General features: G+C 43.6%; 1 protein-coding gene across 2 annotated transcripts in view; it reads right to left on the bottom strand.

Moving 5' to 3' along the window:
• LOC133470353 (metabotropic glycine receptor-like) overlaps positions 1-12577 on the bottom strand; it is a 56816-nt gene extending 44239 nt beyond the window's left edge. For both annotated transcript variants that reach the window (XM_061758646.1, XM_061758645.1), the window contains exons 1-2: positions 11526-12577; positions 334-439 (exon numbers count right to left, since the gene is read on the bottom strand). In XM_061758646.1, coding sequence (XP_061614630.1) covers positions 334-439; positions 11526-12214 — 795 coding nt within the window. In that variant the 5' untranslated portion in view covers positions 12215-12577. The remainder of the gene's footprint in view (positions 1-333; positions 440-11525) is intronic.
• Between the last annotated feature and the right edge of the window lie 559 nt (positions 12578-13136).

Consider the following 13136-nt stretch of genomic DNA (forward strand, 5'->3'; position numbering starts at 1 on the left):
GATGGTCCACTGTAGTGCCATGTGAGATTTTCCACCCAGAAGTGTGACGTCATAGTGAAAATGTCTACAATCCCAAGGCTTAGTTGGATTAGAGAAATACATTCACACACACATAAGAGAAAGCAGATAGCGTTTGGTTAAGTGGCATTTGGCGTGTAATGGGATCGCGCAGGAAGAACGATCCGGACCCTTCTCGGGTTTTACCGCCTCGGTGTCATTTAGCGGAGCGGTGACTGAGTGTGTGTTTACCAAGGTTCCGCTTTAAGAGAGAGAGAGGATCAATGTTCTGTCTGTTACGAATACACACACGCACACATGCACATGTGCACACACCTCCGTCGTGGTCAGGTTGCAGCGATGGGTTCCAGCAAACCAGCCATCAGTGGAGCACTGGTCGATATCAACATCCTGGAGATTGATGTCCACTCGCACTACGCCCCTGCAACACAGGAGGCAAAACCAGTACAGATGAAATGCTATCACATCATGATTATTATGACAAAAATGATCGAGATAATCGGTACTATCACCATTACTAAAAGTCATGTAAGCTGATACATATACACACCGAAAAGCATTGAAACACAATGGATGTACTTTTGTCACAAATTATAACACCCAGAGTGAATTTTTAGGGAGGCTAGCCACAACAAATATACTTAAAATAACTCAAATGAAAGTGATATCTTATATAGCGGTGGAAATTACTCATTAGAAAGCCCATCTATCCAACAATTGCCCTGTGTTTAAACATGACAATGTAATAACAAAATAATAACAGTATAATAACCCTCAATGCCACACTGCGGCCGTGTTGTGCTCCTGCAGGTGTGCAGCAGTCAGTTAACTGCAATCAGCACTGCTTCAGGACGTATGAACGTGTCAGTGTAATACTAGTATAATAACAATGTAATAACAGTGTAGTAACTCTCACGCACCCCCCCCCCCCCCCCCCCCCCCCACACAAACACACCGCCGTCGTGTTGAGTTCCTGTAGGTGTATAATAATAATAATAATAATAATAATAATGCATCGTATCTCACCCAGTTAACTGTATTCAGCTTCACTGAAGCCGCTGTTTAAATATAACAGTGTATTAACAATGTGATAGTATAGTGTGTAGTAACCCTAAGGTTACGCCCCAAACACCGTTGTTGTGTTGTTTTTCTGTCGGTCTAACTCAATGCCCAGGAGGCAAAATCGGCCTTGTTCCATCACTTTATGTGGCCCACCAAAGCAAATTAAACTAGGTGTGTCTAGTTCATATTTCTTGCTAAATTGATTTGTTCATTTATTGTGGGAAAAAAAATGTACAAAATTTGCATTTTTTTTTCTCTTCCAAATCCATATTTGCACGCCACCATTTTCCATGACTTCTGATTTCAAATTCAATTTGTTGGTAATGTATTAAACTATCAATTGCAGGGGCAATTGTGTATATGTAATTATAAAATGATGTGACCTTACATTTTAATAACTTTTTCTGAGGGAAACAAAAACTACGTTGCCTACAATGTAGTTTTAATAACAGTGTAGTAACAATGTAATAACAGTGTAACAGCCCTCAGTGCCATATTACTGCCCTGTTATGTTACTGCAGGTGTACAGCAGCCACTTAACTGCAGTCAGCTCCCGGCGGACGCCGAGCGACTCAGTGGCTGGCTTGCGTCTGTTATTAATAACGGCAGCTGCCAGGGGCCACCGTGACCTCGCTCTATTCCGCCACACTGCTCGCTGCCTGCCTGCCTACTTGCTTGCGTTTTTTTCTTCCTGCCCAGAAAAATGACCTCTGTTTCACTTGCTCGTTTTGCAATAACAGGAGCAGATACAGAAAACCGCCTGCGCTGCGTTAACACAACAACGGTGCTGTAGACCAATCTGTCAGCTTTTTATTTTCTTACATTCATCTTATTTTTTTAGCTTCAAGCAATCCAGAGCATTCACGGCAACGTAGGGCCCACCAGATGGCACTGTTTTTTCCATTTGTAATGTGATTTGTATATAATACAGAGCCTTACAGATTCAACTACCAAATGAACGCGTCTCAAAACTGTCTTACAATACATATACACTATATGTATTGTAAGACAGCAGTTTGTTGGTGTTGAGTAGCTGCTCGCTTTGTTGCAATGCCCTAGATGACCCCGGTTGTCATGGTAACAAAAGCCTCACTTGGCATTTGCATGAGACAGAACTGCTCCCCCCAAACCGAGTGATTTGTACCCGATTGTGACAACTGGATTTTAAATGTGCTGTAATTATTCATGCTTTGTGTTAAATTGTGAAAATAATTATTTGTACGGTGACCTATAAAGCCGCCTATAAATTAAATGTCACACGACGACTGCAGGTAAACAAGCAATTCTGTTGAGCTCTTTCTTTGTGAGACCGTTAAAATTGTATTTTGCCTTGAAAGAAACAATTTTACGAAAAAATGCCATTGTAAAAGAATTTTTAATTTTCAGAAAGAGACTAAATTGGATTTTTCTTTCATCGTGCCTGAGTGGTCGGTGGCCCAGCGTTTAAGTTGAAAAGCGCAAATTTGTCCAAGCAACAGGAGCACCAGTAAAGCCATGGGCTGGCCATCGAGGCTTGACAAACATCACACGAGCTGGAGTTGCGCTCCCTTCCTTTCATCTGCCATTCTTTCAGGATGGAAAAGGCCAAGCCGGGGCGGGGAGGGCATCGGGCCTTCCTTTTGTGACGGACCAGTCAGGCTCGGCTAATGTTTTCCCCGACCCCCATTACGGAGGCCAGCGTACTGGTATGTGGGCAATTGCTTTTGCCCTCCAAAGGGATCGTCATCAAAACAGGCGAGCGTGTCTCTGGTTGAAGTCCGCCTTTGGTCTATGAACGCCGAATGTCAGGACGCTCGAAAATTAACAGAAAACATTGAAGTGAAGGTTCTGATTGGCAAAGTCAACAGGGAATGGTGTGGGGTTGGGTTGCAATTGCAGGAACATTAGTTAGTTAGTTAGTTAGTTGGTTGTGAAAGGTTGTGCTCATGGCTCAGGAAAGTACGTATGATATTTTGAGGAATATATTTGCATTTTTTGCCTTTTGTCTTACTATGGCATAAATGGTAGAAACATCACATCCTTCGTTATCACTGATGAAGCATAATGGAAACATTATACAATAACACGATTGTTTTCAGTATAATCATACATACTGTAGCTGTTTGTATGTCTTACATTCGCTGATTTGCTGAAAGTGACTTCATAACTGATTTGACTGGCGATTCCAGGTGGGGTGGGTAGTTTCTGTTTGGTTAAATCAGAAGATAACGAGTACGAACACGCGCTACAGTATATGCGGTATATTCAGTAGACAGTATGAATTTGGCCTATAGAGATTTGGACTCTACTGAGCAATCGCGATAACCCTTGTTGATGACATGATCGTTTCAGCCTCAGGGTGAAAATTGAAAAAAATACCTGAAAACTCCCTCTCCTTGCTCTCCGTTCCAGCAGTTTATTAACCTCTTCGTTTCAAAAGGGGCAACGGCAACCTACTGTATGTTCCACGGCTGATGACTAAAGAACAGCACAAGCCAGAAACTTGTGGTGAAAGAAGAAAATCTAAATCCAGTGTTTCTATTGTATCTATTTAAAGATCAGTCCAAATGCTCTGAAACGGCTGGCAATATGGAGAACCGCTGGCAGTGACGGAGTTAATATAGGCAACTATCCGATTCTTAGGGGGTTGTGAATTATGTGCAGATTTTGGCAATTCCCATCTGGACTACATCCCTCTTTGCAGGTTTGTAACAATGACGGACGGACAGATGGATGGACGAAACGATAAAAGGCACACGTCCCGATGAACCTTAATCTAGCAGTGTGGTAAATTACGTCACGGGAAAAAAATAAAGCCGTGTGTGTGTGCCCTACCTGAGGAAAATGTCTCTTAAGTGACAGAAATGCATTACGCTGACGAGGGGAGGAGAAACTCACGCGGAGTGCGGCCGCCGGGCAGGCCGCCGCCATTACAACGCGACCCAGGCTCTTTTATTGAGTCCTGTCGCCGCTCATCGAAAGGGACACGCCGCCGGCGGCCAAAGAGACGCTGTCCGAGCAAAGCAAATAAAGAGCGCCTTGTATTCGTGTAACTGCCACATGATGTCATATTCCTTGACACGCATTCAAAATTCCTCCGTCGAAATCAGAAGACGGTCGGGATCCACGACGAACGCGGCGTGGCACTTTGGAGAAATCAGTCGGCTGATGGATGGCTTGACGGCGAGTAGTAACAAGGGAAAAAAGAAAATGTCAAACTCGGGACTAAAAATAAACAATCTTGCCCGTAACAGTCAGTGAATCCAGTTTATCTTTAATCGATCCAAATACGGGATAAGCAACAACGCCAAAGACGGTAACTTTCAGTCATGATCCAGAAGGAAGGATTGATGACATTTGACTAAAAACCAATCTACATTAGTGGTCTTTTCCATATTAATAACGGTTAAGACATAGCCCACTGAATTTCCTTTTGAACTTCAATTCATTTGATAGCTCTGAGTATTTGAATTACAGGCAGTTGTTAGCATTCAAATGGTAATAATTAGAATCAGAATCATCTTTATTTGCCAAGTATGTCCAAAAAACACACAAGGAATTTGTCTCCAGTCGTTGGAGCCGCGCTCTAATACGACAACAGACAGTCAATTGACAGAGAACACTTTTGAGACATAAAGACATTGAGAAAAACAGTCACTGAGCAATAAAGGGTTGCTAGTTATCTGGTAATGCCGATACAATTATTTATTTTTTTTGACAATCGTAAAAAAAGATGCAGAGTCCTCTAGCACTTAGAGCAGTTTGAATGACTAATCTCGCAATAGTCAGGTGCAATGACCATAATTGTTTCTAAGAAAAAACAAATATTGTGAAGTAATATTGTTCTAACTTTTAATGCCAAAATGTCTTTGCAAATATGTGTCCCAAATGAAGATGCTGAATGCTAAAGAAATTTTTGGATATATTGAATTTTTCCCCTAGTGCTTAATAGGCCGTTTCCATGAAACACGCCACTCAAGCTGTCTTTACCGTTAATGCCACTGGAAGGAGCCTCATTATGTTGCTGCAATACACTTCCATTTTGTATGCACACATTAGCAGACAGCAAAATAAATGCTGTTATTTCTGAGATATGAATGAATATGTATGCATTTGTGAACTTGTCACGTCTTTATCGTTATTCCAATCGTATTTATATACATTTGTGCACTAGTATCTGCAGAGTTTGAAGGGCAACACACGTAAATTGTGCAACTCACACGATTTTAATGAAGCCGTTTACGGTCGTTAACGTTATGCACTTTTGTCTTTTCTGTTATAAAAATGAGTGTATTTCAATGGGCCAAAACCATTTGCTCTGTCAATAAGGGCTGCCTTTACAAAGAACGCCTACAATTTTAATCAATAGGACTAAGCGTGGCTGTTTCAACATGGGAGACGTGTCTATATAAAACTAAGGCGGAATAAAATATTTGCTAAGTTCGATTTTTTTTCCCCCCCCAGTCGTGACTTTACCATTGTTGATCAAATTATATGAAAACGACCCATATCTTTGCTGAAGACGGTTTCAAACATATTGATAACCGTGCCGAGATTAAGCCTGATTCCGTCAGCAAAGGCCCGATTATCGGAAGTCTCTGAAAGGTGATCGTGCTCAATTATTTTGCGAGGTTGGGTGTACATTGCTCATACTGGTTGAATAAAAGTTTAAAAAAAAAAAAACAACAACACATTTTTCTCAAGATTAAATGCAATACATTGGGTCAAATTTGCTTCAGAGATTGTTTTGCATGGATGTCTGGTCAACAAAGAAGCGGACATATATTAGTCATGATGACCTAACGTCATCAATTATAAAACCGTTAACCATCTCATAATTTTCGTTTCTCAGCAACAGCAATAATGTTCCTGGGTCAATTTGACCCGGGGCTGGTTTAATAACCCAAAATGTCAGAAATTACATATTAAGTGCATTGCCTCTCACGGGTTATGCTTTATTGAGGATAATTCACATGAGATAATTTTTTCAAAACAATTATATTACATTTTGACATGATTTTTATGAAATGATAAATAAACATCTCTTTCTTCAGGGCTAAATTGGCCTACTGACATGAAATCAAACGGGTTTGTGCCCAGCAGAAAACAAACAAACAAAAAAATATATATATCATTTAAAAACAAATAATTAACTTTAAAATGGGTGAGTTTGAGCCACAACTTTAGGCATTACCCCCTGGAAAGCTTTTTGAATCCCTTCCGCCAAGCTCGGTTTATCCCAACAACAGGATGACGCCACCAGAATTACATTACAGGTTGATAATCGTTTAACGGGCAAACCGAATGACATCCGCATAATACCGTCAGAAAAGTGCAGATTAGCGACAGCATGAGAGCTCGCTCGCTTCGTTAGCTCTGTGATGTTTACTGAAGGGGCCTTACAGACGTACGGTGACATCAGTGGTGAGGCTGCAGAAACACCTTGGGGGAGCTTTCACCCTGAAAAAAATCCTTCTAACCTGGCCACATTTCTGTTTAGCGTGAAGCCCTGTTTATTGTGGGGGATACGTTCCAGACCGCGATACGGAGAAATCATATTAAAAACACCATTTAACGCCTTCGACATGCTTTAAACGCCCTTAAACGTATTACAAGACATTTTTGAAAGTATTCATCGCGCCTGTTCTGAATATCTTGCTGTCATTAAATGAGACACTCTTGTATAACATCACTTTGAGGAAACGAAAGGTCTCGCACAATTCTCCAAAGAAGATGCATAGTGCGCTTGCTTCAAGCTGTTTATTTGTCATTCCCAGTTGAAGTTCAATGTAAAACTGACACAATAAAAATTTTTTAATTTAACAGCAAAATGTTTAACCAAAGCAATATAATTTCGTCTAATGAAAGTCCGCTAGCTTAATGATCACATAAAATGCAAAAGGCCCATCGACAAGCATTAGCATAGATGTGTTACACACACGAGGCAGCAAGTCACACAGAGCATACAACAGAAGAGAATTAAACACTGCATAGTTAAATACCAAAATGGTCAACTCAACCGTATCATTTCGTCTAACAAAAGTCTGCCAGCTTAATGCTAACATTTAATGCAAAACGCCATGGATGGCTTGTTCAAGTTAGCATAGAAATTGTGGTTATTAGAAACCTTGACGCAAATGCCACTTTACTACACACAGAGCAGCAACACAAACAAACGAAGCAGACAACAATACTCACAGGCATATACAGTATATTCTCTCTGCTCTGTGGAAAAAAAATATTTTACTGGAGCTTTTTTGGGAGGACATTCTCTGCCTCTTCCTCTTGTCCTTAACTTCCTGCATCTCTTTTGGTACAGCTCAGTGCTGCCCGGCATATTGTGGCACAGCATGGTACTACACTAAAGCAACTCGAAATTCGCACTTGCCTGTATACTGCTGGAAAACCCGTAAAAAAAATGATGACTTAAAAATCTGCGGTATAGCGGGAAGGGGGCGAACGATTTACTCCGATTCAGCGGGGGTTGACCGTTCTACGAGCTATGCGAATGCTCAAGCCCGAGGGCTCGTGGGGTTTCCATCCGATTTGCTTGTGGACGGCATCCAGGAGGACAGATGTTGCTGCCGGCCCCTGGCGCGGCCCGCTCCACTAAGGCTACGCTGACGACTCCGTAGCAAACTCAAGCGTGATGGAAGGAAGATGATTCTGCCAGCTAATTAAACAAAGTTCCTCCCCCCAAAAAAAGAAAATCAGGTCTCAGTGGGTGTTTTAAGTGGATTTGAAATGATTTGGGTGTTCGGTAAACCCATCTGTCTGCATGTATTTTTCTAAACATTGACGCCTGGGGGTCATACTTGATGATTATTGCACTGGCGCATCATTATTTCATGTTTGTAAACAGGATTTATCGTGTGTGTATCGTGGCAAGACATAGTAAACCTCAAACTGATTTAGCATCTGCAGGATGTGAGGCGATTTCCGACTTTTCTGGGATGTGTTGAAAACTCAAGTCACCTTGCTCACTGCGGCATTGTCACAAACAGCAGGAAGGCATGCAATCGCCGAAATCAAGATGGCCCGTGCCAGCTTGTTGTTGTACATCTTTCATTATTAATTCATTGTTGCATTGATTGCGATTCTGCCGGGGGGGGGGGGGGGGGGGGGGGTCGAGCTGCTGTCTGAACGGAGGAACATCTCGCAGCACTGATCTAAAGACACGGTAGCCTGGGTGCAAGAAATTCCAATATGACTGATGATTCGTCAACTATAAATTGGCAGGAGCATCGCATTGCATTTAACCATATAAATATACATTACGGCTACAACTAATGATTTTTGGGGGATAATTGATTAATCTATCGATAATTTTTACAATTAATCAATGAATCAGATTTTAAAAAATCATTTCCATCTCTTTATTCTAAAACCGGACATTATTGCTACATGACAGAATAGATTTTCCTTCCTCATAGTGTCACTTGGGAATCACGTTTCAACCAAGTGACGAACATTTTGAATTTGCGTTAGCTAACTTGTCGACAAACACAACCGAAAGCTGTCACGAGCCTGAGCTACGGTAGTCCATGAGCGCTAAAATACATTATTAAATCAAATACGCCCAGGACAATGATTCACGCAAAAAGGTGCGTTTGAGAAAAACACATGGCCACACCAACACTAAACGAGCGCAGACCTCCGCCTACTGGCCAGCTGTCGTTTGTTAGTGCATTTGTTTGTTAGGTTGCAGGTTACTTCCTGGTTGAGGGTTATGGGTGTCCCGAGCCGATCACGTGATCGAAAATTGAAATTTTCATTTGATTGATATTGTGTGAAAAAGATAGGATTTTTGATTTTCTTAATTAGTAAAGGTTATAAAGGGGAAAACATATTTCAGAGGGACAAATATACTGCCAAGTGGAACAGCGGTAGCTTTTTCTTTAAATTACACAATGTAATTTTTGAGGTTCTTCAATTTGGGTCTGCACAAATTGAAATTTCTGATATTTGAATGCTCTTCATTTCTGTCGTTATTTCGTGCTTCACTACTGATATGCTACAAAAAGATTGTATTTGTTTACTAGGTTCGTACTTCTGCTGCAGCAGACAGTCTTAACAAAGGTAACATGATGGGATACTTTTATTCAAATTGAGACAATTTAGATGCGCTCTATTTTTTTCGTGAATGCAACGCCGAGGTATCGGATCGGGACTCGGTATTGGAAGATCCTCAAAATCAAGTGACTTGGACTCAAATGCAAAAAAAAAATGTGATGGAGACATCCCTAATTGATGCTATAGGGACTCAAACGGACTTTTAGCCAGATCGTCACCAATTTGTGACCTACTGTTAACTATTTCACTAAGTCAAAATGACTTTTGTGTGACGTCTCGCTTAAGACTGCATTTCCTCGTCAATGACGATGAGATGATTTCACCCTAATGATTGCTTGCGGAAAAAGAATCCATGATGGTTCTGCTGCCCTCCAAGCCCAGTGGTGCAGGAGAGGGGTTTAAAAAAAGAAACTCTCTGGGGACATTAAACAACATAAAACCAACACCTTTGTGTCAAATCATCGATCTTGGGAGGCTGCCGCTGAGGATGGGAAAACAACAACAGCAAAACACTCGTTTGGCAAATGAGCGAAAAGATCTCAGAGACAATTGAAGGATGTTGGAGGCGCCGATTAAATTAAAGCGGCGCCTTCACAAATGAGCTGCTGTAAAAGAGGACGGACTTTTCGACAATCGCGCGCAGGATAATTAAGAATCAGATTAGTCGGGTAGCAAAGTGAAGCTGCTGCGAGTCGGCTATAACGCCGTGTACCTGATAGGCTATTACTGTACAAACAGTGCAAGTTTGGACTCATTTGCAATCTGCGCCTGCCTGCCAGCCAGCCAGAGTGTGTATCAATTAAACATTCATTGAAGACCCTACACACACACACACACACACACAGACACGCACACATAACCAGTGATCAGGATTAATTATTCATTGATGTTGGGCAGGATTCTTTGGAGCTCGACCACTTGACTCTTCCAGATCATTTCAGCAGCCGAAGCACAAACACCACAGCAGACATCACACCAGAGGCAAAGGGGAGAAGACATGAAGCCAAGTACGATTTGTGTTTTTCCCCCCGACAACTGTGTGACTCATCCCCTCATTGAAGAAAAAAATGGGTCTATGTGAGAAGCAAGTTTGGGAAAAGAAATGAATCAGGCCTGCAGCCAGAGGTTCCCACCGCAGCTTGGGCTATTTTTAGCCTCCAGTTCAAAGCGTCTCCTTTTGGGCTGGGTGCGGGGACGTGGGGCGTGGGACGTGGGGGGGCAGCTGCAAGAGGCGCTATGTTTTGGGATTTGCCAGAGCCCCTCACCACACCTGACGCTGGCTTAGGTGTGAGACTTGGCTACGCCATCAACGTAGACTGATGTGGGACATTCATGGGGCTGCTTTCATTGACTCCGAGCACATTTTGCAGTAATCCCTCGTTTAACGCGGGTGTTAGACACCGGAGCACCCCCCGCAATAGGTGAAATCCTCAAAGTGACGACCACATACTGAATTTCTACGGAATTTAAAGATGTGTGAACCTCCCCAGACACTTATTCATCTTCCCCAAACTCCTATTAACTGCTACCATACTCTTATAAACACTTTATACACCTTTTAAACTCTTAAATATACAGTAATACACAGTAGTACTGTACATTATGCATATTTTAATACATTTTTCTTTTGCTATTTTTACCCTTTTAATGTTTTAAGATAGGAATGATTTATTTTACCACCTAAAAATAACAGCATACACTCAAAATCCCACAATATGATGACTTATGTGCAATATGAATGTGGGGAAGGCAACGCTGTATTAGCGAAATATAACATTAAGACAACCTGTGTCGAACCCCCTCAACTGGTCAGACATTTTGTTGACAACTTGGGCTCGGAGCCCAAAAAGGTTCCCATATTAGTTTTGCATTGTCAGAGTGACAGTTTGTTGACAGATCATCAGGTCGCTAACAAATGTTTAATTTCGGGTTTTTAGAATTGCCTAGCGAGCAAACCAGCATGTAGCAAGGACTCCAGCATAAGCACTATAGAAAATGGACGAACGGATATGCAAATATTGCCCGTGCCAAGACATTGCATCCAAAAAGCAGGCTACCCCAAACTTAGCCTTGGGACCCAAAATGGTTCCCAAGTCACTTTGTAGCATCAGAGTGACAATTTGTTGACTTTCAGGTGGTTTGTTTTCCTCAATTTGATTCACGAGGAAGTATTGCATCAATTTGCGTCCCTCAGAAGGAAGCAAATGTTTCATTTAGGGTCTTGAGGTGGAAAAAGTTGCCCTGTGATTCGCTTGCAACCAGTGCAGGGTGTCCCCAAGTCAGCTGGGATCCTAATGAGGACAACGATGGATGGAAAAGGTTGGGGAAACCCTGCCATAAAAGTACTATGGTGAACCCAAAGGAAAATCCACGCGCGACAGGCGTTTTGTTACCTGAATTCCGGAGCCGAGTTAGGCCTGAGTCCGTAGAAAGCAGCCGACAACGTCACCAACCACCGAGGGACAAAGGTCCCGTTGTCGCACTCCAGGTGGGGCGCCGACCACTTGACGTGCGTCTCGTCCGGGTTCAAACTTTGGCCTCTCCCCGGGGAGTTGTCCACGGCTGCCAAATCCTGGCTCAGCAGCTTCTTCGTGCGGTTGTGCGGACCCCAGAGGTCCCGGAGCACGATCTGCCCTCCGGCCCTGGTGGCCTGGAGGTTCACGCCGGGCCCGTCCGAGGCGAAGGTGACCACGGCCCGATGGATCTTGCGCTCGCCCAGGAGGAGGCTCCGCAGCAGGGCACGGTACCAGTCGACGTCTCGCCGCACGCTGCGCTCCCTGGACCTGTTGGCTTGCAGCACCGAGCTGACGAAATTGGCGGCGTGCAGCAGCGCGTCCAGCGCGGAGCGATGCGGGCTCTCGGGTGACCTTCCCCGGTGCAGCGGCAGCAGCAGCAGCTCGAACCTGCGCGAGCAATTGGCCTGCCGCAGGGCGCTCGAGTCGCCCGTGCGCAGGAACTCGGCGACGGCGGCCGGCAGCCGCTCCTCCTCCGGCCGGTGCTGGCCGCGCAGGTGCGCCCCTGCCCCTGCGATGGCGAAGCCGACGTACAGCAGCAACGCCAGCCGGAAGACCGCAGCCTCCATCTCCCTCCAGGTCGCGTCCGCCGATGTGGAAGCTGAGGGGGGAAGGATTTTGCAGGCAGGTCGTCAATTCAGATTCCGAGCAGCGCACCGCTAAACCATCGCTCGGCCACTTGTGGGACCTCCGAAGCCTCCCTTGTCCAAATCCAAACAAGGAAACCCCCGTCGCTCTCCTCGTAAAATCGCTTCAGGATGGAGGATGTCAGGTTGTGGCGGCGTCTCCCGCGTGCACACTGAATCCGAACCGGGAGGAAGAAGAAGAAAAAGGAAGAGGAGGAGGAGGTGGTGGTTATGGTTATATATTTATATATTTTCTGCAGCTGGGAGCTTCAAACGCACTTCGCCCTCTTCCGACCGCAGCGGGCATTAAACGGGCCTGTGAAGGCGGAGAGAGGGGCAGAGGAGGAGGAGGGAGGGGGGGGGGGGGGGCTCACCACCGGGAGCCGGCGCTCCTAAAGCCCGCCCTGCTCCTTCTCACGTGGGCCTCCGAGATGGTCGGCGATCGAGGGCTTCAGTGGAGCTGTGAGGCGAAGCTTCATCATGCACTGCTTACAAAATCAGTCAGAATCGTACGATCGTGTCATTATGATTATAGAACACTGCTGTAATACAGAAATGGCACGAATTAAAAAGCAGTTATAATAAAGGACAACAAATACATGATTACATATAGGTAATTAGGCTACATATAATCAAAATACAACAATACCAAGAACAACACATTTAAATCGCTACAATAACAATTACAAATGAAATACAACAACAATATTAATAATACCGTAATATATAAATGACAATAACAACAAAACAGCTCATAAAAGAATACACAATAAATGCTAATTTATTGATACATATTGAATCAAACATTTCAGGCAACACAAATAAATCAGTATTTGAATACAGATCCATTTAAATATTCATATAT

Source organism: Phyllopteryx taeniolatus, chromosome 20, assembly GCF_024500385.1.
Source record: "Phyllopteryx taeniolatus isolate TA_2022b chromosome 20, UOR_Ptae_1.2, whole genome shotgun sequence".
NCBI lineage: Eukaryota > Metazoa > Chordata > Actinopteri > Syngnathiformes > Syngnathidae > Phyllopteryx > Phyllopteryx taeniolatus.